Genomic DNA, 25,573 nt, shown 5'->3' with positions numbered 1-25,573 from the left:
CCACCCATGCCTATATCAATAATAATAATCCCACCAATACCTACATCAATAATAATAATAATCCCACCCATGCCTATATCAATAATAATAATCCCACCAATACCTACATCAATAATAATAATAATAATCCCATCAATATCTACAGACATACACTGTAAACACATACACTGCCTTCGATTTTAAACTGTCAGTAATCATAAAAATAAAATTAATAATTGATAATAACAGTAATATATATATTATTATCAATAACCATTATTATTAATAATAATCGTCTCATTATCATTATTTACCGCGTTAGGCAAATCGGAGGGAGTAGCAGAGCGGAGAAACTTCAGATATTTCATAATATAATAATAAATATTTTCTTTATAGACCGCCCTCTCTCCCAGAGGGGATTCAGAGCGGTTCTGCCTGCGTTTCTGCCTCCATTTCGCTCACATTTTTTCTGACTTTCAACCCCACAACAACCAACCTATTTTTTGAAAAAAATAATAATCTGAGTGTATCTAATTTTAGCTAGACATTAGATGTAATTTGTTTAATTCGAGCCTACTATCAGGGCCGTTTACTTAAAAAAAATAATGTGGAGTTTTGAATCTTGGAGCAGGGCGAGGGAAAAGTGAACCCAGGAGCCTTGCGGAAGAGGCTAAATGCTAGTTAAACATCAGTCGTTTCAGCTTTCTGGACCACCGCTTTGGAGGAAAACAAAGTGAAGCAGAAGAACGAAAGCAATTAGGTGACATTTGAACTTCCTGTCTGAGCAAATTTGGCCTGATTGCGAGAACTGGAGGTGGATTTGCCTGCAATTTCAAGGAGATGCCTTTCCTGCGAAATCCCTGACTTGAGAGCAAACAACAGGCACAAAGGCCGGGCAGAAAAAGTCAATATACCTGCTCACATTTTGGGAAAGGAGAGGAGGTGGGGGTTAAATATGTTACATACATTTAATATTATGCTCTATCTAGTAGTATCATGGAAAAATATAATGGGCTAAAACCAATAATCCCAAACAGAGACCTGTTGAATCAACAGGAATTTGGTTAGTCAACACTCATGGAAATTCAATGGATTCCGCGCGTCTACTGAAGGAGGGATTAGGGATTATATTTAAGCAAGTGCCCTTCCCAACGGGGGTGTCATTTCATGCGTCTGGCAAAATCAGTTCTAGTCTGAATCTTAAAATGCCACATCACTAAAGGTCACACAGAATTCTTTATAGTTTTAGCACTCTGCTATGGAGAGGAGATGTATATCATTACCATCGTTAGACAATATTATTATGGACATCAAGCCTATTATGTTATATACCAATAACATGTAAGGGTAGAGTTAAACCAATTACATATATGTGGAAAGCTGGCCTTATCTCCACAGATAGTATAATGCCATGTAATATTAGCAACTATAGTTACAATCTAAAAGGTGTCAAAGCCCTATAGTTTGCAGATAAATCAACCTAGAAGACCAGGCATTGTTTAAATCTATCGACAGCCCGACCCTATGCGTGTTAAATTAGAAAACTGTATAAGGACGTTTAATACTCTTTGTTTCCTGTTAAAGGTGAGTGTGTTGGGCCTTTGATTTTAGAAGACTGGGTTCTGTGTTCATTTGGATCTGGGTCTGCAACCCTATCATGTATTCAAGAGCAAGCCATTGCACAGGCATATGCTGTACTTTGGTTTCAATACATTTAAATGCATATGTTTAAGTTTATGAAGTATATATATTGATTTACTGAAACCAAATAATAGCAAATGCCTATATTTGCTTAGAAGGTAAGTCCCATTACGTTTTATAGTTCATGCATATATAGTTTGTTACATAGTTTTCATATATTTAATATTACCTAACTCATTAATCTAAGATATTATACATTTGCACCTATAATAATAATAACAATGCTTTATTTATAACCCGCCCTACCTCCCCAAGAGGACTCAGAGGAGATACATTTTATATAGATGGCTATAAATTGTATATTATGTTTCAAACTCTAAAGATTATTATTATTATTATTAGGAATATCAGATGTTAAGGCGGGTATTTTTTCCAGTGGAGCAACATAATATAAAGTAATATTATATGTTTTAAAAATAAGATAATGTTATTTCTTTGAAAAAACTAATGCTATGTGTTTTCTCCTCCAGGATGTTTTAAAAACTAATCTTCTCTTTGTTTAAGTTGCTACTGTCTAAGATGCAGACTGTTTAGAAGACAAAAGACAGTAAAGTCTTCCTAACTCAAAGGAAAAAATATTCCAAAACCCTGGTATGATAAAACTATATATGAAATTGTGAGTAAGCTTTCGAGACTTCCAGATCTCTTCATCAGACAATATATTAATCCTTGAAAAATGCTGCCAGAGATTAATTTGGAAGGTTGCTCTTAGAAACTAAGCAATGTCAACCCTGTTTAGCACTTGGAGGGGAGGTAAACAACGAATACCAGGTACTGTAAGCTACTTTTTAGAGGAAGAAATTGGCAAAGTCACTTCTGAGTATACCTTGCATAAGAAAACCCTATGAAATGGATAGGGTTGCCATAAATTGACAGGAAACTTGAAGGCATATGTATGCACACCGAATGAGAACCAACGCCTAAAATAGTGCCTATTTCTGAAGCAGGAAAGGGACCTTATTATGCACAAAAGAACAATGGATGGCCTGGGTGGTGTAGGCATTTGAGTATTGAACTTCAGCTAGAGACTAGGGTTCAAATCTCCACTCAGCCATGGAAACTCACTGGATGGGCTTGGACCAGTCACACTTTCTCTGCCTCAAAGGAAAGCAAGAGCAAACACTCTCTGAGCAAGTATTGGCCTGAAAGGACTTGAAAGTACACAACAACAAAAATATTATACTGAAACTAACTGCAGATATGTTAAAACTCTGCATGGTTTGTGGAACAAAGTGTTGTAGGGATTCTGTTCAAGTTTACATTGTAAACCAAGCCAAGTAAATGTTATAGGCCAGGTACATTGTAGTTTGGTGAGGCATCAGTACTTTTTGGCAGAGAAGGCTAAAGGCCTTGCAATACAATTCTCAGGATTCCACAACATTGGGTCATGGCAGTTAAAGTGGAGTCAACCGGCATTAATTCTACATTGGGGATGCACTGGAAGGTCCAGGGTGGAAGAAAAAACTCTTGTCTGTTGGAGGCAAGTGTGAATGCTGCAATTAATCACCTTGATTAGCATTGAAAAGCCTTACAGCTTGAAGGCCTGGTTGATTCCTGCCTGGGGGAATACTTGGTTGGGAATTTTTAGCTGGCCCTGATAGTTTCCTGTCTGGAATTCCCCTGTTTTCAGAGTATTGTTCTTTATTTCCTACCCTGATTTTAGAATCTTTAAAAATACTGGTAGCCAGATTTTATTCATTTTCATGGTTTCCTCCTTGTTATTTAAATTGTCCTCATGCTTTTGGATTTTAGTGGCTTCTCTGTGTAGTCTCACATAGTGGTTGTTAAGAGTGGTCCAGCATTCCTGTGTTCTCAAATAATAGTTTCTCAAAGTCTTTAACTACTCAATAATGCCAATGCCTTATCAAACTGCAACTCCCAGGATTCCATCCCAGTTAAAGTGGCGTGAACTATGCAAAGTAGATGCACTCTTTCTTGCCTATAAAATTTACTTGAATCTTTACATAACTTTTGCTCCGTAAGTACAACACATAGCTGTTCAAACTTTCATCACGTCTGCAGTTAAGTTTCGTTATCAAACTGCATTCATTCTGGAGTCTAGGCTCCATCTCCACGGGTCATTTAATGCCATTCCCACGAAAGCAAGTCCTCATCGGGGCCTCAAACAGGTCCCAGGATTCCCCTTGTCGTTATCTTCACAGCGAACGACATTAAAGGGCGCTTGTAGGTGGGGATGTAGGCTTGATTTGGGGGCCTAGGGATCTTCAGAGGCTCTTACCTTGATCCGTGATGGACCTGATGCCCAAGATGTCGGTGACGGAGTGGGAGGAGGGCCAGGTGCGGGGCAGGTGGACGGCGCTGTGGAGGGTGGGCACTCCGGGCGGGGTGTGCCCCTTGGCGCCCGAGGCGGCGATGGGGCTGGGGTAGGAGTAGAGCGGGTTGTAGGGCAGGGCGGTCTGCGGGGCGGCCTGGGGGTGGTGGTGGTGGTGGTGATGGTGGTGCTGCTTGTAGGCCTCGAAGTGGTGGGCGCCCTGCTGCGCCAGGTTGCCGATCTTGTTGCGCAGGATGCGGCTGATGGAGCTCACCGAGGGCACGTTGTACTTGTCGCACACGCCGTCGGCCAGGAGGCGGTCGCGGATCTCCCAGGCGAAGATGCCCGGGTCGCGCTGCTTGTAGGTCCGGATGTGCTTGACCACCGTCGGGGTGGTGACGCGGGGCTTGCTGCCCCCGATGGCCCCCGGCAGGATGGAGCCCGTCTCGTTGTAGCGGGCCAGGATCTTGCTCACGCAGCCGTGCGAGACCCGCAGCTGGCGACTGATGTCGCAGGGCCGGATGCCCAGCTGGGCCAGCTCCACGATCCGGAGCCGGATGGCGTTGGGCAGAGGGCGCCCGTTGACGAAGACGCCGCCCAGCTGGTTCACCTCCCCGAAGGCCGGCTCTGCAAGGAAGGGAGGCAAACAAGGAGAAGCCTCAGAACTGGAGGAAAAGAGGACGGGCACTCAAGGCGCCTCTAAGGCAGGCATGGGCAAACTGGGGCCCTCCAAGTGTTTTGGACTCCAACTGCCACCATTCCTAACAGCCTCAGGAAGGGGCCTGAGGCTGTTAGGAATGGTGGCAGTTGGAGTCCAAAACACCTGGAGGGCCCCAGTTTGCCCATGCCTCCTCCAAGGCCTATCCTTTTGGGGATTGCAACTCTTGAATCCACGAGGAGGCTTCCTGGAATGCACAAAGTGACATTCTCGACCTGAAACGGTTGGAGGGACTTCTGGACTTTCTCAAATTGCTCGCCCCAAAAGAGCAAAATAGTCTGCGCCTGTTTCATTGCTCGTAGATTTATTCTGTGCAGATCTGACCTGGAAACTAAACTAGTGTATATAGCACTGGGAAAAGCTGCATGACAGTCCCTTCGTGGTTCATACCGAAGCCCATCTCTGCAGCATCCAATGCAGGAGAATCAAAACAGTATGTCCTGTAAGAAGACCAATTTTAAAATCCTCCCCATTTCATGCAGTTAAGGACCTCATCACACCAGAGCTTGGATCCACTTTAAATCCACTTTAGGGAGGGGACTTCAAAGGGCTTAGGTCCTGGGCCTCACCAAACTACAGGAGGCAGAAACCCGATTAAAGTGGATTCATGTTCTAGTGTAAGGAAGCATTAAGAGTGAAACGTGTTTCGGACTAGGTGGCAAATCACTCACTTCTGGACGCGAAACCAAGGCCTTCTGTCCGAGTTTAAACTCAGTTTAATTGTGGCATCCACCAAAGCCTGATCTGTGAGGGTCTGATCTATCCTTCGACTATCCACTTTAAAGCCACTTTAAAACCACTTTAGGGAGAGGGCTTTAAACAGTTCCGCCCGACAGGTCCTGGGCCTCACCAAACTACAAACCTCAGGATTCTGCAGGAGGCAGAAAACCGGGTTGAAAGTGGATTCATGCTTAGTATGATAAGGCAATAATACAGTAAGTCTCGTTGAATTTAATGGGACTGGGCCGCTTTTGCTTTCGGTTAAAGGCCTTCCCGAACTGCGCTTAGAAATCGCCAGAGAAGAAGCGTCGAAACCAAAGGGACTGTGACGACTATTGCAGAAAACCAGGCTTCGGGAAAGTCCGGTTTCAGGTCGCGAGGCTTAAAAAACGTTCCCTAAAACGCGGACTGGCTTTGGTTGCATCTCTACTGCAGAATGCATGCAGTTTGACCCCACTGTAACTATCGTGGGTCAATGCTATGGAATCACAGGCAGAGAAGGCTAAAGACCTTGTAAAGCAGGCATAGGCAAACTTCGGCCCTCCAGGCGTTTTGGACTTCAACTCCCACAATTCCTAACAGCCTACTGGAGGGCCGAAGTTTGCCCACGCCTGTTGTAAAGCGACAACTCCCAGGATCCCATAGCACTGAGCCGTGGCAGTTAAAGCGGGGCCCAACTTCATCCGTTCTACAGCGGGGATGCTGGCTTCGCCTTCCTCGGCCACCACCCCTTCTTCCTTCTTGTGCTTAGGATCGCCGTCTCCTACGCCTCCTCCTCTCCCCTCCTTTCCTGGAGATTGGGACTCAACTGGAAACGTCTGGACGAAACTGGACGTGGCTAGGACTCTTGTGAAGTACTAAGGAAGTCCCACTCCGGGACGGAAAGGGAAAGCGGACGCTCGGAGGCGAGTGGGCCAACTCCAGCGCCACTCGCCTCTCTCCCCGAGTCGCCCTTTTGCAGGCGGCCCAGCCCTGCGGTCGCCAACCAAGCCAGCAAAGAGCAGAAGCCGCTTGGTTGGCCGGCCCTGTCTGTCTGTCTGTCAGTTTCGCCCTCCCCGCCGGACTCACCCATAGCTGGATTCGGGACCCGGCTGCTCCTGGGCGCTCCGGCCGAATCCCGGCCTCGATCCGCGCTGGGCAGGAAGGCCCGGCCTGCCTCCGCGTCCTGGCCACGGGTTCAGGGCGACGGAGCCCGCGGCAGTCCCTTTCCCGAGGCAGCCGCCCGAGCAAGAAGAGGGTCTGCATTTCAATCGCGCAGCAACGTGGGGCTGGGCTGGGCGGGGCCTCCCGGGTTGTCAATCAGGGCAGCGCCGTCCTCAAGGAGGGCGGGACCACGGAGGTAGGCGGCTCCTGATTGGGGGAAGGATTTTGACGGACGTGGGAGCCCTGGAAGAGTCTTCCGTACATTTCTGTGGGAGGAGGGCAGGAGGAGTTGGCACCTGGACCCTCCTCCTTCACATAATGGCTGAGATCGGGGGCCCCAGTGGCAAGTGGCCCCTTTGGGGGAGGGGCTGGGAAAGGTCCCCCTACCCAAGCCTCCAGTGTCCTCAGAAAAACCTGTGGGCGCATCTGCAATGCAGAATTAATGGAGTTTGACACCATTTAAACTGCTATAGCTCAATGCTATGGAATCATGGGAGTTGTAGTTTGACAAGGCAAACTTTTTCTGCCAAACCGAATTACAAACTCCATGATTCCATAGCATTGAGGCATAGTTAAAGTGTATGAATTCACAGTGAAGAGCCAGCCTGTCCTTTAAACTCTGGCTCCACTACCCGCAGTCAACCCTCCACAGATGTCATTTGGGGCACATCCGCACTGTAGAACTAATGCATTTTAACACCACTTTAACCACCATGACTCAATGATATGGGGACATGAGAGAAGCCTCCCAAAAGGATGGTAAAACATCAAACATCCGGGCGTCCCCTGGTAAACGTCCTTGCAGACGACCAATTCTGTCACACAAGAAGCGACTTGCAGTTTATCAAGTCACTCCTGACACGGAAAAAATGAAATAGGATTCCAAGAGTTGTAGTTTTACAAGGTCTTTCGAGTTCTCTGACAAAAGGGCTGATGCCACATCAAACCCATGATCCCTACAGCAATTGCTGTATTTTATTGTTTTTACCAGAGGTTACTGTGAATTTATGATGTTTGTCTGTTTATTGTCTTATGTTTTGTTTTGCACGTGTATTTTGTATGTCACACTTTGAGTATTCTGTGAGCCACCCCGAGTCCCTCTGGGAGATGGTGGCAGGATATAAATAAAGTTGTTGTTGTTGTTGGTGGTGGTGTTGAGCCAGACTGAGTTGATTCTCAAAATCTCTGAACAGACGAACGAATGAATCCACGTGAAAAATATTAGGAAGTTTGTGGTGGGGCGGGTATTCAATCTGGCCCTCTGAGCTGTATAGTAAAAACAATTCTTTAATGTTTTAAGTAAGCAGTTCTCTTTTAGGATGTATGTTGTCCTGTGGGTATGCTTGTGTACCTGTTTAAAATGTGCGAGCTAACATCTGTCTGTGTATGTGATAGGTATGCTTGTGAAAGGTGCTTTCAAGTTTGCGTTGCTGTGAGTTTTCCGGGCTATATGACCATGTTCCAGAAGCATTCTCTCCTGACGTTTCGCCCACATCTATGGCAGGCATCCTCAGAAGCTGTGGGGTATGTTGGAAATTAGACAAGGAAGGTTTATATATCTTTTTTTAAAAAATTATTTTTATTGTAAATAGTGGGAGGTTTATATATCTGTGGATTGTCCAGGGTGGGAGAAAAAACTCTTGTCTGTCGGAGGCAAGTGTCAGTGTTGGTCTTAATCACCTTGATTCGCATTGAAAAGCCCTACAACTTCAAAGCCTGACTAACGCCTACCTTGGGGAATCCTTTGTTGGGAGGTGTTAGCTGGCCCTGATTGTTTTCTGCCTGGAATTCCCTTATTTTCAGAGTGTTGTACTTTATTTACTGTCTTGATTTTAAAGTTTTTAAAATACTGGTAGCCAGATTTTGTTCATTTTTATGGTTTCCTCCTTTCTGTTGAAATTGTCCACATGCTTGGACACTCAAAGGTGATTTTGAAAGTTCCTTCCTCTGAAAAATAGCTTCCACCACCTGGTATTCGTTAGTGGTCACCCATCCAAGAAGTCGTCGAGGTTTATCCAGTTTAGCTACCAAGATCAGATGGTAAGGGATTTAAGGGATTTAGGCCCTGAGATGGAGAGACAGAAAGAAAGACAGGCACAGACAAACGCACACACCCGTTCTCTCTCTGTGCCTCTTTCCATCAACGAATGCTGCTTTTTCTTCAAACATGGCTTGCTTTGAAAGACCGACTCCCCCGACATGACTGTTCATTCTACTCTGTAGGTCAGACATGGGCAAATTTGGTCTCTCCGTGTGTTTTGGACTTCAACTCCCACCATTCAGCTTAAGTGGCTGAGGGGGAAAAGGAAGGGGCCTGAGACTGTTAGGAATGGTGGGAGTTGAAGTCCAAAACACCCGGAGAGACCAAGTGTGCCCGTGCCTGCTGTAGGTGCACCTTGAAAGTGGTTTCTCTCTGCAAATGTTAACATAGGAAATCCTGGAACCGGGTTTGAATGGCCATGACACAAACCATGGAGCGTTGATGCAACTTAAGGGCTTCTTGCGGCGGTCTTTTGTTGCAGTTTGAGGCTGCATTCAACGGTCAGTGTAGATGGGGCCATGAGTCACGCTTCTGAAGAGGGGTTTCTAGGATTTGGCCAGAAGCGCAGCCCCTGGGAAAGTTCAGCTCCAGTGTTTGGAACCCTTTCTCCATCTCTTCCTCCGCAATAGTATGTTAACGAGCAGATACATTCCCGGCAAACCTCGGAAAGAGGTCTCTCGGCTTCCCTGCCAAGGCGAGCTCGTCCGCCAAGACACGCTCGAGGGAGAAAAGCGGGTTCGCGTTGCTGGCCGAGCTGCTTTGGCTTCGGCCTGCGGAGAAGGAAGGCTCCTGAGAAGGTCCTTTCGAAGGAAGAAGAAGGCAGGGAGTCATCGTTGGGACTAGGACTGAGCCGCAGAACCAGAAATGCCTGAGGATCCCGAAGAGAAACCCTACGGCGAAAGAAACTACTTCGACTGGAGGCAAAAGCGAGCAGGCTTTTGTGTGTGTTCGCGGGACGAAGCTGTCTCCAGGCAAAGCTTTGCTTCGTGTGGGAAAGAATGACTGGTTCGTGTCAATATGGGCTTCTAAGGTCAAGGATCTCAGGCATTTCTTTCCGTGATCCGGCGCGCACAGCTTCAGGTACGAGGCAGTCCAGAGATTGAGGATGTGGATCAGAAACCATCTCTTCCCATTATTATTATTATTATTATTATTATTATTATTATTTATTGTTATGTCACAGCAAACAAGATAGATATGCTGGATTTCGTATCACAAAATCACAAGTCGAACACTTCCCAAGTGTCTAGGACTGTGTGATGTATTTTCAGATGATGCGCGCAGATCCCAGTAGGGTGGCCTTTTGCAGTTGGCAGATCGTAATTTTATCAATGACTATTGTTTCCAAATTATTATTATTATTATTAATCTGTTTCTCTTCAACATCAACGACTGTGTAATATTCTATAGCATTAAGCTGTGGCAGTTCAAGCAGTGTCAAACTGCATTAATCTTATGATGTAGATGCACTCTTTGGGAGCCGGATGTTAAATACCATCTCTTGAACATTGAAAAAAAAAACCCAAAAATGTAAGCCTTTCCTGGCGAACACTCAGAGGTGGGGTCTCGAAGGTTTTCATGACCGGAATCACTGGGTTGCTGTGAGTTTTCCGGGCTGTATGGCCACGTGCCAGAAGCATTCTCTCCTGACGTTTCGCCTGCATCTATGGCAACCATCCTCAGAGGTTGTGAGGTCTATTCAAAACTAGGCAAGTGAGGTTTATATATCTGTGGAAGGTCCAGGGTGGGAGAAAGAACTCTTGACTGCCCGAGGCAAGTGTGAATGTTGTAATTGGCCAGCATGATTAGCATTGAATAGCCTGGCAACTTCAAAGCCTGGCTGCTTCCTACCTGAGGGAATCCTAACACCCACCTTGTCAGACTACACAGAGAAGACATTGAAATCCACAAGCATGTGGACAATTTCAACAGAAAAGAGGAAACCATGAAAATGAACAAAATCTGGCTACCAGTAGTAAAAAAAACAACTTTTAAGTCAGGACAGTAAATAAACAACACTCACAAGAAAGGGGAATTCCAGACAAGAAACAATCAGGGCCAGTTAACACCTCCCAACGAAGGATTCCCTCAGTCAGGAGATGTCCAGGCTTTGAAGCTGCCTGGCTATTTAATGCTAATTACCGTGATCAATTTCAACATTCAGACTTGCCTCAGACAGACAAGATTTCTTTCTCCCACTCTGGACATCATTCCACAGATATATAAACCCCACTTGCCTAGTTTCCAAGACTCTGAGGACGCCTGCCATAGATGTGGGCAAAACGTCAGGAAAGAATGCTTCTGGAACATGGCTATACAGCCCAGAAAACTCACAGCAAGTCTGTAACTTTCTTGTTTTGAGAATAAAAGATAAAGACCGATGACGAAGTTTGTGGAACTCATGACTTCATCTCCGGAATGCTTCCGTTTACAGTAAACAATAAATTAACATTTATTTTCCTTCTCAATCTCAGCTCGATGTGAAGAAGAACTAAAATTGAGGCTTCCTTCTCATTATTTTTCTCCTCCTTCTACCTTTGTCCCTTCTCCTTCTCTCATATCGCCTATCATGCTGAATCCATCTGATTAAGAAAAAAAAGTATGATTATGATGATGAAGTAAAAATAAAAAGCCTCTTAGAATTCCTTGAATAATGGCTCCAGAATTCGGTTGGTAGAGAAATTGTCCGGCAGTTGCTACTGTTCCCTCTCGACCTAATGATGTTTGTCTATCAAAGGCACTGGCCCGTCAATCCTGAGTCGGGTTTTGACGTTCAGATCCCCCCCCCCCTAAATGTTCAGTGTCAATAGTTGGAGGTGGATCCCGCCGCATTGCCTCTAATCCTCAGGGCTTTCTTCGGCCAAGGGCGTGCTCCTAATCTCCGGCGGGATTCACTGGGGCGCGAAGTCCTCTGACCCACGACGCCGTGAAGGCCAGTTTCCCCCGAATTCACGGCACCTCCTCTGTCCTCGTGATGTTTACATCATCTCTGTGGATTTGAATAAAAACCTCTTCCCAAGACCACGATCCATTTTACGGGAAGCAACTGGAGTCATGGCATACCCTCCAGGAGTTTTTGGAGATTAGGGATTGGGACCGTTATTTAGGAATAAGCCCCGCTGAAAGCAATGGCTTTCATGCGAGCTACATAGGATCGGACTGAGTTCATCATAAGGATCTCAGACGGAACATGGAAAGGCACACAAAGTATATTTCCAAATGGCTTGAAATTAGAAACAGACGCATTCGTCAAACCTTAGGTACTTCATAGTAAATCTGAGGAACTCATAACGCGAAAATCCTCTGGGATCTGTCTGGACACCCTTTCCCATCCTTACAATCTGACCTACTTGACTCATTGATCTTCAGGCTTCATATGGACTAAACCTGGGGTATATCCACACCTTAAAATGAATGCAGTTTAACATCACTTGAACTGGCATGGCTCAATGCTATGGAATCCCGAGAGTTGTATTTTTGCAATTAATCACCTTGATTAGCATTGAAAAGTCTTGCAGTTTCAAAGCCTGGCTGACTCCTGCCTGGGGAATCCTTTGTTTGGAAGTGATAACTGGCCCTGATTGTTTCTTGTCTGGAATTCCTCTGTTTTAGCACAGCAGAGCACTCGATGAAACATCCTGGGCACAGCATATTATTTGAGAATACAGAAATGCTGGACCACTCTAACAACCACCCTGTCAGATAACGCAAAGAAGCAATTGAAATCCACAGGCATGTGGAAGGAAAGGCGAAAGACATTGTAAAATTGCAACTCCCGTGATTTCATAGAATTCAGCCATAGAGGTTAAGGTGGTGTGGAACTGCATTAATACTGTATTGTCTGGCTCTTGTGTTCTCCCAATAAGATCTTCCTAAGACGCTTTGCTGCTCGAAAGATAAAGCAAAACCACACCCAGTCTCAGTTCATATACTCGGTCAGAGAGGCAGTTGGGTCTGGGTGCATCTACGCTGTAGAATGAATGCAGTTTCACATCACTTTGGCCGCCATGGCTCAATACTACGGAATTGTGGTAGTTGTAGTTTGGTGAGGCACCAGCGTTTTTTTGACAAACAAAAGACTGGGTTGCTATGAGTCTTCCGGGCTGTATGGCCATGTTCCAGAAGCATTCTTTCCTAACTTTTCGCCAGCATCTATGGCAAACATCCTCAGCGGTTGTGAGGTGTGTTGGAAACTAGGTAAGTGAGGTTTATATATCTGTGGAAGGTCCAGAGTGGCATTGAAAAGCGTGGCTGATTCCTCCCCGGGGAATCCTTTGTTGGGGAATGTTAACTGGCCCTGATTGTTCCTTGTCTGAAATTCCTCTGTTTTAGAATAGCAGAGCACTTGATGAACCATCCTGGACACAGCAGACTATTTGAGAACATAGAAATGTTGTACCACTCTAACAACCACCATGTCAGACTATGCAGAGAAGCCACTGAAATCCACAAACATGTGGACAATTTCAACAGAAAGGAGGAGACCATGAAAGTGAACGAAAGCTGGCTACCAGTATTTTTTTTAAAAAAAACCCCTCTAAAATAAAGACAGTAAATAAAGAACAACGCTGAAAAAGCAGACGAAATCCAGACAGGAAAAAATCAGCTAAAACCTCCCAACAAAGGATTCCCCCAGGCAGGAATCAGCCTGGCTTTGAATCTGCAAGGCCATAAAATGCTAATCAAAGTGATCAATTGCAACATTCACATTTGCCTCCATCAGACAATAGTTCTTTCTCCCACCTTGGACTTTCCACAGATATATAAACACTTGCCTAGTTTCCAAGAGACCTCACAACTTCTGGGATACCTGCCACAGATGTGGACAAAACGTTAGGAGAGAATGATTCTACAGGGCCGTAGCCAGACATTTTGGGGGGGGGGGCTTTCGAAATTTTCGGGGGGGGGTTGAACCCCTAGCACCCCCACCCCGCTACAAACCTGTCAATATCTGCTTGAGATAGTGCCTGGAGGGACTCTTAATGTTTTGCATCTCATAGATTTAGCATGGGGATTTGGTTAACCAGTTAAAATTCATGAGTAAACCAGGTTTTTTTATAACCTGAAAAATTTCGGGGGAGGGTTGAACCCCTACCCCCCCCCCCCCCCTCGCTACAGGCCTGCTTCTGGAACATGGCCATACAGCCCGGAAAACTCACAGCAACCCAGCCTACCGGCTCTTAGGAATTGTGAGAGTAGAAGTCTCACACCTGGGCTGAAATTTGCCCACGTCTGATGTAGATCCACCTTCTGACTCCAGCTTTGGCCCCATAGTGTGCAAATATTGTTGCTGCCGCTCCCCAATCCCTGTGCTCCCTGAAGCAGTTGCCTCGCTTTATCTATGGAAAGGACTAATTTCAATTCCCTCCAGTGTTTGATTTCTGTTCCTCTCTGCGATTCTTCCCCGAGCTCCGCCGCTGGATCGCCTTTCTCCTCCGCCTGCCTCCTCCAGTCCAGCCCCGCCTCCCCGTCCCTCTTTCTCTCTGCTTTCTGCTCTCAATGTGTGTTCCTGATGTGGCCCTGTCGGAAAAGCTCGTTTACCCCGGCGGGGTCCCCGGCGGTTTAAGGATAATGTTTATCAGGATCGAACGTGCTCGCCTTGTTTCCCTTGCGCTGCCGAGCGGAGGCTGAAATAACAAGGGTCACGTCCAGGGAGAGCCCGGCCCGGGCCCAGGGCAGCCCGAGGAGGAGGCGCCGCCTTCCCATAAACAGCAGCCGGCTGGTCGCCCTGACCTGCCTGGCAAAAAGATTAATTTCAGGTACCAAATAATGAAATAATTGGCGGGAGAAGGAAAGGAGGGGGCCGAGGGGGGAAAAGAAGGAGGGGTGGGCGAGAGAGAGCTTTCTTTCTTTCTTTCTTTCTTTCTTTCTTTCTTTTCTTTAGATAAAACAAAGATGTCTCCACTCTAACTTCCATGGCTCAGTGTTATATAATGCTGGGCGATGTAGTTTGGTGAGGCAACCAACAATGTGTTGTCGAAAGCTTTCATGGCCAGAATCACTGGGTTGCTGTGAGTTTTCCAGGCTGTATGGCTATGTTCCAGAAGCCTTCTCTCCTGACGTTTCACCCACATCTATGGCAGGCATCCTCAGAGGTTGTGAGCCATTGAAATCCACAAGGATGGGGACAATTTCAACGGAAAGGATGAAACCATGAAAATGAATGCAATCTGGCTACCAGTATTAAAAAATATTTAAAATCAGGACAGTAAATAAAGGACAGCACTAAAAAAAATGGGAATTCAAAACAAGAAACAATCAGGGCCAGTTAACACATCACAAGAAAAGATTCCCCCAGGCAGGAATCAGCCAAGCTTTGAAGCTGCAAGACTATTCAATGCTAGTCACGGTGATCAATTGCAACATTAACACTTGCCTCCAACAGATAAAGAGTTATTTCTCCCACCTTGGACATTCCATAGATATATAAATGCCACTTGCCTAGTTTCCAATATATCTCTAATATACCTTGTGGATTTCAATGGCTCACAACCTCTGAGAATGCCTCCCATATATGTGGGCGAAACGTCAGGAGAGAATGCTTCTGGAACATGGCCTTACAGCCCAGGAAAACCACAGCAACCCAGTGATTCCAGCCATGAAAGCCTTCCACAACATATCACCAGGTTAACTTCCCCACTCCTCAGTTATCACCCTCCCCCACATTGTTACTTCGCTTTCTCAGCAACCTAACAACCAACAGTATTTGGCAAAGGAGGCTAAAGACCTTGAAAAACTACAACTCCGTGTTTCCATATAGCATTTAAGGTGATGTCAACAGCATTGGTTCTACAGTGTATTTGAGTCTCTCTCATTGGAGAGAAAAAGCGGGATAATAATAATAATAATAATAATAATAATAATAATAATAATAATAATAATAGATGCATCCAAAGACGGCAGAATCAGGTGTCCACTGAAGCCATGGATTTCAGTGCCTGCAGCTTCAGGGTGCATCTATAGTGTAGAATAAATGCAGTTTGGTTCCATGTAAACTTCCATGGCTGGATGCTATGGAAACCTGGGAATTCTAGTCAGGCGAGGTACAAAGACTTCATAAAACTCCCAAGGTCCCCTAGCATTGAGCCATGATAGTTAAAATGGAGTCAAACTGCATTCATTTTACACTTTCCCTCCCTCGGACCTTACTTCGTACAAGCCCGTCTTAAATTTCACCGCCAAAACCATACTATCTTTTCTTTCTTAAAACTGGTTGGCTCGCTCACGAACAAGTTATGCCGGAGCAGCACTTACTGGTTTACAAAGCAACAGATTGTTTGGAAGCCTTCTCTTCGCACCAGTTGCCACAGAGACAGCCATGTGTTTTGGTATAAAAAGGAAGCTTGTGACACCTTAGAAACTAACCAATCTATTTTATCATAAACCTCAGCTGGAATAAATCAGTCAGACTTTAAGGTGCCGTGAGACTTTTTTTCTGTTGGAACCAATAGATCTTCCTCCAAATCACAAGGCACGGCCCATCCGCTTGTGCCACTGAATAGTACCATTCGCTGTTAATGTGCCTGATTGTAACTTCAATGTATCCGCTTCTTAGTGCCCAGTGCAAACCTTAGTATACTTCAAATGCAAATTCCACTGAGTCCAGTGAGACTTACTCCCAGGTAAATTTACCTGGGACTGCAGTCTTGTTAATAAACCCTTCCTTTATAGACGGAAAGCATTCAATTGTTTAGATCCAGCTCCCAGGCCCCGTCTGCACTGAACATTTAATACAGATTGAATTGCATGATATGGTCAGTGTAGACTTATACAATGTAGCCCAGAGCATTGATTGATGGTTAGTGTAGATGGGGCCTCAGATTAAGCCTACCTGGTTGATGGATTGCAACCTCTTCTTTAGAATTGTTTTTGTTCAGTTTTGTTATTCCTTCCTCACAGCACTTCCTGTGTCAAACTGACTGGGTCTGGTAATATGTTCTCTGCTTAAATGGCTGATCCTAATTGCATTCATTTAGAAATAAATTCCACCAAAATGAACAGAATTTACTTCTTGGATGTGTCTTCCGTTTGCCTGTTGGTTTAAGGCAATCCCATGAATTTCATAGGGGTTTCTTAGGCATGGGATACTCAAAGGTGGCTTTGCCAATTCCTTCACTTAAAATGTAGTCAACAGTACCTGGTATTCGTTGTCTGCTTCCCATCCAAGTACTAGCTAGGGCTGATCCTGTTTAGTTTCCAAGATCAGCCTTCCAAGTCAATCTCCTTTTAAGGCTAATATATTGTCTGATGAAGAGATCTGGAAACCTCAAAAACTTCTCCACAGTTTCACATACACAATTCTTAGACAAGGAATGCTCAGAGGTGATTTTGCCAATCCCTTACTCCGAAATAAAGCCTAGGAATTCGTATCTGGTCTCCCATTCAAGTGCTAACCAGGTCTGACCCTGCTTAGTTTCAAAGATCAGACAGGATCTGATGTCTTTATGGTATTTAGATCACCTTTAAGCAATGACTCAGTCACTGGGGCTGCTCTACTGGGACTACCGATTGGAAGTTGTGCTTTACTTTGAAGTCAATACACCTTCAATTTTACAATGTCAGAGCAGATCCCGTAGCCCAGAACCAAGTTCCTACCAGAAGGAGTAATATCTACTCGGAAGTAAGGCAAATCCTACAGATTTCAACGGAGCTATTCAAAGAAGCACATTCTTTTCTCTAAATAGTTCTATTTATAATTGAAAGTGTTGAGGATACTGGTGCAAGGAAAATATTTAGGGAACCATTCGCCTTGGATATGAGAGGAGGAGAAAAAAAGAGGAGACACATTAAAATATGCGTGGTCAAGGAAGAATGACTTGCTTGAGGAAAATCTGAGTTCAAGTTGCTCTTCTGTCTGCTGAGGTGACATTATTCTGTTTGGATTCCAGCTGGAGGATTAGAGGACGGCATATTGCTATTAGTCCTCTGACTGAAAACTGTTATTGTACCAGGGCTTTCTAGATCCTGTTAGTCCAGTTAACATCACTGGCCAGTGGCCACATAATCAATTCACATATTATAGTGAACCTCCATAGGCTCCTGTAAATTGATGTTGATGCTTGATGTTTATGTCTTATATTAGATATTATTTATTTGATAGGTTATATGTTGGGATATTTTGTGTTATTACGTTTGTATTTGTTGCTGTATTGAGATATTGAATGTTTGTCTTTTTTTTTGTCTGTTGAAGTCCACCCTGAGGCCCCCAGCCCCCAGATAGAGCGGAATATGAATAAAGTTGTATTATTATTATTATTATTATTATTATTATTATTATTATTATTATTCCAATGGTATAACAGAGGAGATACCAAGACCAAGAATGTCTAGAATCCCACAATCAGCACAGCGAATAACATTCCAAATAGTCCAATCTGCTCCTGTGTACATTTACTTGGGAGAAAAGACCCTCGGGGTTCAGTACCATTGTACCTATTTCAGAGATTTCCTCATGGATTTGGCTGCATGCCATTGGACACAAGCCCTAACAATGTGGAATTTGCCTTGAGCCTGGTGTAAACACAGCCTGTGATGTTTCAGTATGGGAAATGGGAGAACAACTTCCATTAGTCACATAATTTTTAATACCCCACTCCCTTAAGTGTGCATCCTAACATTGTCAGCATAGGCATATCTAGGGTAACAAAACCTTTAACAAAGAAGCTCCTTTTTTACGAAGTCTTTTCATGCCCCCTCCTGGTCCTCTGTTTAACTGTTTTAGCAGCATTACCATTGGGTGATGGCGAAGGAGGGCTTGATAAACCCAGCTTTCTGTAATGGCTGAAAGCAGTATCTCAGGAGGAAATTATGCAATACAATGTGGGCTAAGAAAGACTGGACCCCCCCCCCCCCTTCCAATCCTACTGAAGCCAAGACTGTCTGTCTACAAGAGGCAAAGTAAACAGCGGCTGCTTCCAGAATCCAATATTGAGGATGTGTGAACTGTAAAATGGAATGAAAATGGGGGAACAAATAAGCCTTTTGGACCAGCTCACAAAAATGGAAGTCATTAGAAAAGAAGACACTGGTGGAAACAAAAGCCACCTCTGGGTACATTTTGGAATAAACTTTTAAGTGGTCTCTAAAAGGTTCCAAATGTTTTTGTTGACTTATACAATGCTTACTTGATCTGGTTGTCTCTGTTCACTTGAGTAGTTTTGAGTAAAATGTTTGCTGAAACGTATTGACTTGTTCTTTCCTATGGTAGAAGAACCTATCAACATTATTTCTATCCTGGTATCAAATTTTATGTTGAACTAATGTACAAAGAAATGGGACTTCTTAAATCCTGAAACTGAATCCCAATCTTAAACACAAGAGCTTAGACTAATATCTCATAGAAATCAAGGGAGATCAATGCAAACATTTCAGTGAGCGTTGATTACGAGATCCCATCCTGCGCCATAAAGTAACCCAGAGGGACTAATTAATATGCATAGACTTGGGATGCTAGCTGATTAGAATCTGGGTGTATCTTCCATGAAGCAAAGCTGAATATGCTTTTCTGACCACAATCCCCTCTACTGCAATGGTCAGGACCTGCAGTTGTAAAAATCTTGACATTTCCCCCTCCCGACAGACAGGAAGCATTATTTACAGAAGAAGCAGCAGTGCGAGTCTGACAGTATACCTTTGCAAAGCAAACATCTCCAGGGCAGCTTCCTTGCAGGACTCCCTCAAGCTCACCTGCTGTTGCTCAATATCCCCACAATGGGGCTCACTGGCACTTTTGAGGGTATTTCAGGGTCAAACTCTATACCTGGATGTAAATGTACCTGGATGTCGAATTTAGTGGGTGACTAGGATTTGAATAGTAGCTATGTTTTAAAAAGGACTTGGTGGTGAGAGTGTTAGGAAGTTCAGAGATCCAGTATCAAGATCCATTTTCACTCTCCCTAACTCTTTGGGAAGAGAAGGGAGTGGGATATGAATGAATGTCCAAAAAAATTAGTGGCCAGCCTCAGATAAGATACATCTTGATTTAAAGGGGTGTGGAGTGAAATGCCATTTGCTGCTACTCATAAGATTCAACAATACCTCATCTTGCCTAAGAGTTAGTTTGGAATATCACAAAATGGCAGCTGATGGCTTCCATGGCCCAAGTGGTGAGTGAATCTTAACTTTAAAAGAACTTTCAATAGTACAAAAGCTGTTCTTTCAATTTGCATTCATTCCATAGTACAGATGTACCCTTAGATAGGGTCAAATATTTTGGACATGTCATGACAGGACACTACGCATTGATAAAGGATAAGGCAAAAATTAACCACATTTAGATAAAATAGTCATTTTCCCTCTTGGGCCACCCTGTTTCATCATTTTTGGCAAAGTGGACTACCTTTTTACTGGGAAAAGAAGCCACAGTGAATTCAACAGGACATAGGATTGCAATTTTAGCTTTGCAGCTATGTCACTGTGGACTTGTTGAGCTAGTTTGATGTCAGATCTCTAGGTGGGGTAGGCTGTTTTGATCCTTGAGCAAATTTTTAGGTATATAACTTAATATGGTTGTATTTTTACATCCAAGAAGGAAGGGAGGAACATAATGGTTGGATTTTCTACCTCAAATGCTAGAATAATTTGGCAGCAGATAAGATGCATGATGACTGGAAGGGGTGTGAGGTGAGAAGTAATTTGCTGTTACTCATAATGTTTCCAGTCTCTGCTAAGAGTAAACATGTGGCATCTCCAGTTAATGATTGCAAAATGACAGCTAGTGGCTTCCATGACAGAGGGTGGATTTCAGTCTGAACTCTGAAGGAACTGTCCGAAATCCAGTAGCTGCCTCCTAAATTTGGATACCTTAAATAAGGCCTTAAAGATTAGACAAAATTCACCAATCCATTAACACCGGAGCCACCAGAAACAACTTTGGAAAACTTTCAAGATCATATAGCAACAGGAATTAATGGTCTCATTTATGTGGGCACCAGTTCAAAGTTCTATTCAAAAACATTCTGAAAGTAGAATCCTATGGGATACAAACACATCTTAAATTATAACGGGAGCAGACCCACTGAATTAAGTGCTGGATTAACATTTATATAAATCTTATACAAATTCCATTTGTCTTATTGAATAATTAGTTGAATGGGTCTACTCTAGTTAGGACTATCCTAGGAATGCCAACCCATTCATTGAATAGGCCTACCTTAGTTGAGCTTAGCAATTGATTTAGGGCCTGGATTCAAAGGGAATTTACAGTGAAGTAAGTATATTACAGTTTTGCAACCTGAGACTGGAATGAAGGGCTCGGTTACTGAGGCATACTAACAAAGGATCTCTTTTATTTCTTAGTGTGACAACTCATATATAAATACTTTATGTGTTGCAGTAAATAATAAATTGAATCCAGACATTGTCAGCCATAGAGAAACCTACCACTCTGCATGACTTAAGTTCTGTTGACTGCATTTGGACTATTCTAATATTTCAGGCATAGTTATACTTATGTAGACACACTAAAGTCAATTCGATTTAGGTGAGTTGTGCCTAAATTAAGTCCATTTGATTTGAGATCTATGATTAGATATCAGCTCAACTATCTTCAGTTCAAACCTGTGATGAACTTTTCCATTTTTTAAAAAATATCATTTGAGATTTCCTTCAATGTGATGGAAAGAAGAAGAAAGCCTACAATGAACCATTTGGCTTAAATTTTCTCTGGATGTGAAGGGTAATTGGGATTCCTGATCAATAGTAAACACTAGTTCTTTCTGTTATGATTCAATAAGCTCCATGCAACAAATGAACAGATCAGTAAATAGAATTTAGAAAGTTTTTAAGGAAGCCCAACACTGACTTGCTCTCCCAAGTTATCTGTCCTGCCTCCATCTTTGATGTTTAGACTTCTATCTCTCAGGGACACATCCCTTTCTCAGGTTTCAGCTTCCTTCCTGGAATTTCCCATTCCCTTTGTTTCAAAGAGTGAGCTTAGCCTAGCTAGGGGAAAGATCCTAGTCTATAGTTCTCTTAAATATAGTTCCTCCTGATATGCAGATCTCTCTGCTAACACTTCCTGCCTTCCCCTCCTCTCACAACAAACATTACACTAGGTGGCAAAGTGCTACCCACCATTTGTTGGTGGAGAATGACTCCTACTATTTCTCAGCATTGACTATACTATAGAGGGTTGATGGGAGTTGCAATCCAATAAGGAGGCAGCATTTTGCATATCCCTAATATTAGCCATTATCTGTATCTGCACATTTAAACATCTCTATAGGATTTCAGTGCAATCCTATCCATGGGTGAATGAAGCCCTCCTGTGTTCAAAGGGTTATAAGGGTATAAAGGGTTGTAGTTTTAGCAGAGAACACATTCCCTAAATATATAGAGAACTAAGGTCACATTTACACTAACCACTTAGGTCAGTTTCAAACCAGTACTGAAGAAAGCGGTTTTGCTATGCAGATGATTACACAGGAAATTCTGGAACCAGTTTGAGGCCCAGATGATGATTACACAAACCACGGATCTTTGATGTGTGTTATAGCTTTCCTTTGTGAGCTTTAGTGGGCATGAGTAGTCTTGCTGCTACAATTTGAAGCTAGCTTCAAACTGCATTAAATAGTCAGTATAGATGAGGCCTAGGTGGTACATCTAGATATTTGGTTTTGAGTTGATACATTGTTGTGTAAATCAGTCAATAAAATCCAGCCTACTCTGATTTACTCAAGAGTCCCAAAACATTAAAACATATGATAAAATGAAAGCTGAGTCTGTGTGGTGTAGTCGCTTGAAGCATTGGACTATGATTTTGAACAAAGTTCAAATGTCTGCTGGGCGATGGAAGCCTTCTCGGTGATCTTGGACAAGTCACACCTTCTCAGACTGGAAAGATGACAAAAATAATCCCACTCTTAACACATCTTTGCAAGATACCCTGTGATTGGTCCTCCTTAGGGTCACCATAAATCAGAAAGGACTTGAAGGCACACAACAATAAGGAATCAGAAGAAGAAAGATGGCCTTAAAGATTGATGGATCCAGTAAAGGAAGCCTGGGCTCTGAATTTACAAGACTTGAATTTTCAAGACTTGGTTGATGCCAAGTTATGTGGCTAGGACTAGAAGTATATCAAATCCCTAAGCTAATGTGTTCATAAGTAGATACTTACCTGATGGGAAATAACAGTAAATCTCACTTTTTTCAACAAGTCTTATATACGAATGCAGTGTAAGAAGCTTTTCTGTACCTTCACAAGAGAACATATACCTTGCCCCTATGAATGTCATTTGACCCAAAAGAGAAAAGTATTCAATTGTAGGTGGAATCTGATCTGATGAATAAAAAATGGTAGATTCAGGGGCAAAAGGGATGGAATTTGTGGCCTTGCCAAGATCCTTGCCAACCAAATCCCATTTTCTGCCATGCCCACTAAACCTGGGTCCAGAGTGGCCTGAAATGGTCAAAGTTCTTTGGGATATGGCCAAGGCAGGCTAAACAGGAAAAACATGTGTGTTGAACGTTCTAGGTTGGTTGGCAGTGCTGTCCAGGCCAACTGTGATGCTTTTCCTTGGAGCCAGATTTCCACCCCCCCCCCCCCCCACACACACACACACAAATTAAATATGAGCATTTATGATCATCTGGGGAGGGCCTTCTTTCTGTCTCAACACTCTCTGAAGCTGGATTGGTGGGAACAAGATGGGAACAAAGGGGTATGTTTAGGTGACTGCTCCCAGGCTTCAGAACTCCCTCTCTAGAGAGACCAGGATGGCCTCACCCCTGCTTTCCTTTCATGACCTACTTCTGCCATCAGGTTTTTATAGAATTTATTCATGACATTTCTACCCCACCTTTCTCAACCCTGAAGGGGACTCAAGGCGGCTTTACAACATAGACAACTATTTGATGTCTTTAAAAATAGTGTACAATAAAATAAACATTTAAGATAGAGCTATAAAATACAATTAAAATAATTAAAAACATTTAGAGTAATATCAACACAATTAATCATGTGATCCACAGACATAATCTGGGCTGTTCCAATAGTCATTGCACATCTTTTTGTATCTATTTATTGTGCCAGTTCTCCAAAGGCTTGGTCATAAAGCCATGTCTTCACTTTTTTACAGAAAGTCAGGAGGAAGGGGGCTGATTTAATCTCCCTAGGGAGAGAGTTCCCCAGCTGAGGAGCCACCACTGAGAAGGCCCTGTCTCTCATCCCCACCAGTTGCACCTTAGAAGAAGACAGACCGAGAGCAAGGCCTGCCCAGATGATCTTAAACTCTGAGATGGTTCACAGTGAGAGATACGTTCAGACAGGTATGCTGGGCTAGAGCTGTTTAGGGCCTTATAGGCTAAAGCCAGCACTTTGAATTGTGTTTGGTAGCAGACTGGCAACCAGTGGAGCTTACAGAATGATGAGAAGCAGGATACTTGGGATGAGGCGAGTAGAATTTTGGGGGGACTGTATAGCTTTTAAGTGTAATTTTAAATGTATTTTATGTTTTGTTCCATGACAAAATAGTCATATTTTAATGCATTTGCTCTTATTGGAAATAACTGCACCCAGTCACAGTCACTCCTGACACAAAAAATGTAATGGCACACAGGTAACTCAGCTGTTAAACTAAAGAACCATGTCTTTGAACTGCCAAGGACAAAGATATGCCACTACAAAAATGTATTTGGTTAGCAGAGGATGGTTATTTCTTTGCAGTTGTTACTGTAATTGTAATTGCCCAAAACATATACACTTCCTTTAAAAACCTGTTGGTTTAAAGTATGCACTCAGAGATAAAACACAAAGTCTTCTTTGAAAATAACACATATTGTAATGTTTACTCATAAACATATTGTATTAATTCACCATACAGACACATTTCTTATTTAAATTTAGTTACAGATAGGATGTAGTTCTCTCTGTGTAGAGTACACAGGGTATCATTCTTAATTAATAGTTCATAGTCTTTAAGTATATTTGTACTCACTGAAGTCAATAAGTCATACTTCTCTACTGAAGTCCAAACAGCAACATATATGCATCCACCTCCACTGAGGTCTGATGCAACAGTTGAAGTGATTACAAAATGGAGTTCTGAGTCTGAACATGCTCAGTACAATCACATGTCTATAGTCCCTCCCACACCAAAGAGGTGCAGTCAAACTGGCAAATCAACATAAACATAGAATACAGATTTGCAAAAGTATACATTAACAAATAAATACCGTGTTTCCCCGAAAATAAGATAGTGTCTTATATTAATTTTTGCTCCCAAAGATGTGCTAGGTCTTATTTTCAGGGGATGTCTTATTTTTCCATGAAGAAAATTTGACTTTTATTGTTGAACAAAAAAAATTGAACATTTATTATATACTGTACAGTAGATATCATCACAAACCTGCATAACGAGACAAACTGTGAATCCTATCAAGAATTTCTTGTTATTACCATTATTTTCATGTACAGCAATCTATGGTATGTACATTTACTGATCCTGCATGCTCTGGTGTTCTGTTCGATGGGCATGCTTCCAAACAAAAACTTTGCTAGGTCTTACTTTCAGGGGAGGCCTTATATTTAGCAATTCAGCAAAATTTCTACTAGGTCTTATTTTCTGGGGATGTCTTATTTTCGGGGAAACAGGGTAGTGAGAGGCTCGGGTGGTTGTTTTTTCCAACAACTCTGGAGAAAGGCAAGATAAAATAAAGTAAGTACAGTAGAGTCTCACTTATCCAACATAAACGGGCCCGGCAGAATGTTGGATAAGCGAATATGTTGGATAATAAGGAGGGATTAAGGAAAAGTCTATTAAACATCAAATTAGGTTATGATTTTACAAATGAAGCACCAAAACAGCATGTTAGACAACACATTTGGCAGAAAAAGTAGTTCAATATGCAGTAATGCTATGTAGTAATTACTGTATTTATGAATTTAGCACCAAAATATTACGAAAACATTGACTACAAAAATGCATTGGATAATCCAGAATGTTGGATAAACGAGTGTTGGATAAGTGAAACTCTACTGTAAATAAAACTATATACA

General features: G+C 43.1%; 1 protein-coding gene across 1 annotated transcript in view; it reads right to left on the bottom strand.

Moving 5' to 3' along the window:
• Positions 1-6,642, bottom strand: part of pax9 (paired box 9) — a 51,759-nt gene extending 45,117 nt beyond the window's left edge. Inside the window, exons 1-2 of the mRNA XM_062968295.1 lie at positions 6,459-6,642; positions 3,920-4,579 (exon numbers count right to left, since the gene is read on the bottom strand). Coding sequence (XP_062824365.1) covers positions 3,920-4,579; positions 6,459-6,462 — 664 coding nt within the window. The 5' untranslated portion in view covers positions 6,463-6,642. The remainder of the gene's footprint in view (positions 1-3,919; positions 4,580-6,458) is intronic.
• Positions 6,643-25,573: the final 18,931 nt, after the last annotated feature.

Source organism: Anolis carolinensis, chromosome 1 (genome assembly GCF_035594765.1).
Source record: "Anolis carolinensis isolate JA03-04 chromosome 1, rAnoCar3.1.pri, whole genome shotgun sequence".
Classification (NCBI taxonomy): Eukaryota; Metazoa; Chordata; class Lepidosauria; order Squamata; family Dactyloidae; genus Anolis; species Anolis carolinensis.
Note: the sequence above shows the minus strand (reverse complement) of the source record. Positions and strands in the feature narration are given on the sequence as shown.